Below are 3,615 nucleotides of genomic sequence, written 5' to 3' on the forward strand. Positions count from 1 at the left end.
CTCGGCTTCTCCCTCCCCCTCGGGGGTGGTGGTGCCCCGCGGCAGCGCCGGGGGCGGGGGCGGTGGCGGAGCCGGGGGGGGAAGACAGGAGGGCGGCCCCGCGGTCCGTGCCGGGTTCGGAGGCGCACCGCCGGCCGTGGAGAGGCCCGGGGGGGCCCGCGCCCGCCGCCGCGCTGTCGGGGGGACGGCGGGCGGCAGGGGCGGGCGGCCCCCCCGGCGCGGCGGGGCGGCCCCGGCGGGGGCGGTGCGGGGCGGTGCGGGGCTGTGCGGGGCGGGTCGGGGGCTCGGTGCGCTCGCCAGGCGAGGAGCGCGGCTGCCCGGGCGGAGGGCCGCGGAGAGGAAAGCTAACAATGCTGTGAAAATATGTTTGCAGAAAATAGACAATTGTTGGATTAAACGTATTCAAGTATGAAATAATGCCTTTTTGTGTAAAAAACCTCAGCAATGTGAGCGTACAAAAGTTCCCCTGTGGCAGTTACTTGCTCCCTTTGTGAGCTTTGCGCTCCGGCGTCTCCACTTGGCGCGTTTAACTCGGAGCCCCCCTTTAAACGCGATTGTTTCTTTCTTTTTAATGACATTTACCGGATCAAAACATGCTGTTAATTCGATCAGAAAGCTTTACCCTCCTTAACAATGCCACAATAATTTCTCCTGAAGTTTGTTAAATTGACCAAAATTAGGCAAATGAATAGGGGGTCTGTCGGCGATCCCGCTCGCAGGTGACACCGAATAATGCACTCTCGGACCAGCTGCGATCCCCTCTTTATTTGCCCCTCTTTTCTTTGACCCGCATTATTAAAATTTAGGCCCAATGAAACTATTCATACTTTTCAATGGGACATTTTCCTATAGGATAATAGGCTACAAATTGAGCCTCTCCAAAGGAGAGGGGGAGAGCAAGGGGGGTAAAACAACAACGCACAGACGCGCACACCACACAAAAAAGGAGCGTCGTGTGCCAAAGGCTGGCGAGAGCCTCCCCGGGCCGACGGAAAAAAAAAGGGGGGGGGTGATGGGGGGGGATATCGTGTGCCAGCCCCCCGGTCCCACACCTGCCGGGGTGTCCCCGGCGCATAAAGCGGTGTAAACAAAAAAATCCTCGCTGCCATCTCTTATAAAGATGGACGTGTCACCAAGTCGTGTGAGAAAAGCCTGAGAACAAACGGGGCCACTCCGTCTCCAAGGGTTCTCCCTTGAACTGGGCGGAACAGCCTATTAAGGGCTTACTTAATTACTTTAATGACTCTGGACAGGCTTTAAAATGCAGTCAGCTCCGGGGCTAAGGGGAGGGGTAGGGGGTGCCGGGGATTTGAAGGCTGGCGGCGGGGACGGGGCCGGGGATGCGGCGAGCGGGGCGCAGGACGCGATACCGCGCCCTGCGCCCCGCTCGCCGCATCCCCGGCCCCGTCCCCGCCGCTATTGTGGGACAGTCACGTGTGTCCCCGAGGTCCACGTGGGGCGACACAGCTGGGCCGCCCCCGGCTGCGTGGACGGGGGCGAGGAGGGGGAGAAAGGAAGAAGAGAGAAGAAAAAAAAGCCCCTCATCCCCTCGCCCCCTTCCACCCTGATCTTTAATGCATACACTCCCTCGGCGCCGCTCTCCCGTAATCCTATGGGATCAGCGGGCCCGTGGAGGCCCCCCGGGGTCCCCCCCAAGAAGTGATGGCTTTATAAGGGGGCCAGAGAGAGAGGGGATGCAGAGCCCACCATGGCCTCCAAGCTCAAGGAGCGGAGGGTGAGTCGTCGCCCGCCTTGCGCGCACGGGTCTGCGGGGCCGCCAAGCTGGCTTGGCCCCGAGACCTTCGCCGCCTTTCCCTTCGAACCCCCCCCCCCCCACCCCACCACAAAAAACAACCACACCTCTCTCACAAAAACAAGTCCGCCCTGCCAGGGCCGTCCGCGCAGCTGGGGAGCCACCAGGGCCGCGCGGAAAGGACCCGCCACCGGAGCATCATCCTTTCCGAGGCCGCGTCGCGCCCGGCACCGCTGCTCGGAGCGGGGCTGGGGACTGGCTTCCCTGGAGGGGTCGAGACCGGGGCCGGGGGCGGCTGTCACAGCGAGACTGGATCCATCAGTTTTCTCTTTCCCCACTAACGCGCCCCATATGTTTTGCAGAGGACGCCGGTTTCCCATAAAGTGATTGAGAAGCGGAGGAGGGACCGCATCAACCGCTGCCTCACCGAGCTGGGGAAGACGGTGCCCATGGCTCTGGCCAAGCAGGTAGGCGGGGGGGAGCAGCCCCTACGCCCTTTTCTCCCCGGTGCGCCGCGATATCCCCCCCGATACGGCGGGGCTAGGGGGCGGCCCAATGGAACGCAGAGCAGTCTCACGGGAGAGGTGATGCCCACCTGCCCTGCTCCTTGCAGAGCTCGGGGAAGCTGGAGAAAGCGGAGATCCTGGAGATGACGGTGCAGTACCTGCGGGCCCTGCACTCGGCGGACTTTCCCCGCGGCCGGGAGAAGGGTAGGTGGGCGGGAGCGACCTCCCGCGGCCCCCGCCGGGTCACTCGCGGCGTGGAGGCGTCCTTCCCCGCTCCTCTCCCGGCCAGATCCTGAGGAGCTCGATTACCTTCCCTTTCCTTTCCAGCAGAGCTGCTCTCCGAGTTCGCCAATTACTTCCATTATGGCTACCACGAGTGCATGAAGAACCTGGTCCACTACCTGACGACGGTGGAGAGGATGGAGACCAAAGACACCAAGTACGCCCGCATCCTGGCCTTTCTCCAGTCCAAAGCACGCTTCGTTACTGAGCCTCTCTTCACGTCCCTGGGCTCCCTCCCGGAGCCGGACTTTTCCTACCCGCTGCATCCTGGGCCCGAGTGCCCCGGGCACGTCCACAGTCCCGCCGAGGGCGTGCTCCAGCCTCCCTCGGGGGGGCCATTCCCCTGGCACGGCGCCGCCCGCAACCCCTCCCTGCCCTACCACTTGCCCAGCGCCGCCGTACCCCTCGCCAGCCCCGGCCAGCAGCGCAGCACTTTCCTCTCATCCGTGCAGGGGCTGGACCGCCACTACCTCAACCTCCTCGGCCATTCCCACCCCAACGCGTTCGGGCTGCCCCCGGGCCAGCACCCCTCCATGCTATAGAGACTCGTCCCGCCTGAAAACAAACACCTATTTATGACCGCGAACACTGCGAGTTACACCCGGGCGCACGGGGAGGCTGCCGGGGGCAGGGAGATGAGCAGGGGTCCCGGCTGGCGATGAGTCCCCGGGGCCCAGATCTGCCCCCGCCCTCTCCAGGGGCCTGAAGCTGCCCCCACCCGCTCGTCTTCCCACCTCCGGGTTCAGTGCCTGTACAAGCGATGCCTTGGAATAAAAGTTTATACCCGCCGCTGCTTTTTGTTTCCGTGAGGGAGCTTCCTCGGGTGGCGGTGGGAGTCTCCCCACGCAGCCACCCAGGGCAAAAAAAATCCACGAGCGAGACGTGGTCAGCGAGGGCCAGGGAGCTTGCTGCACGCACCGGCCGTGGCTGGCGCTTCGGGCAGGCGGGGCAGGATGCGACGGGCCAGGTGTCGCTACCGCCCGGCTTCTGCTCCCAGGCTGTCACCGGAGGCTGGGAGGGAGTGTCGGGGTACCCCGGAGGTGGCGGATGTCCCACTCCCCCGCAAACCCTGCG

The 3,615-nt window shown here is 64.0% G+C and overlaps 1 protein-coding gene across 2 annotated transcripts; it reads left to right on the plus strand.

Annotated features, from left to right (window-relative positions):
* The first annotated feature begins 1,708 nt into the window (after nt 1–1,708).
* Nucleotides 1,709–3,263, plus strand: HELT (helt bHLH transcription factor). 2 transcript variants are annotated; one of them, XM_053976378.1, is made up of 4 exons: nt 1,709–1,735; nt 2,116–2,220; nt 2,367–2,463; nt 2,587–3,263. In XM_053976378.1, the coding sequence occupies exons 1-4, from the start codon at nt 1,709–1,711 to the stop codon at nt 3,081–3,083; spliced, it is 726 nt and encodes a 241-aa protein (XP_053832353.1). In that variant the 3' UTR covers nt 3,084–3,263. The 2 variants fall into 2 exon arrangements, with proteins under 2 accessions (XP_053832353.1, XP_053832354.1); XM_053976379.1 differs by having other exon boundaries at nt 2,590–3,263.
* The last annotated feature ends 352 nt before the right edge of the window (nt 3,264–3,615 follow it).

Source organism: Vidua macroura, chromosome 4, assembly GCF_024509145.1.
Source record: "Vidua macroura isolate BioBank_ID:100142 chromosome 4, ASM2450914v1, whole genome shotgun sequence".
Lineage (NCBI taxonomy): Eukaryota > Metazoa > Chordata > Aves > Passeriformes > Viduidae > Vidua > Vidua macroura.

Coding starts and splice junctions, on each gene's coding strand:
- HELT (XM_053976378.1), top strand. CDS start 1,709: ATGGCCTCCAAGCTCAAGGAGCGGAGG. Junction 1,736..2,115: donor CCAAGCTCAAGGAGCGGAGG/GTGAGTCGTCGC, acceptor TATGTTTTGCAG/AGGACGCCGGTTTCCCATAA. Junction 2,464..2,586: donor TCCCCGCGGCCGGGAGAAGG/GTAGGTGGGCGG, acceptor TTTCCTTTCCAG/CAGAGCTGCTCTCCGAGTTC.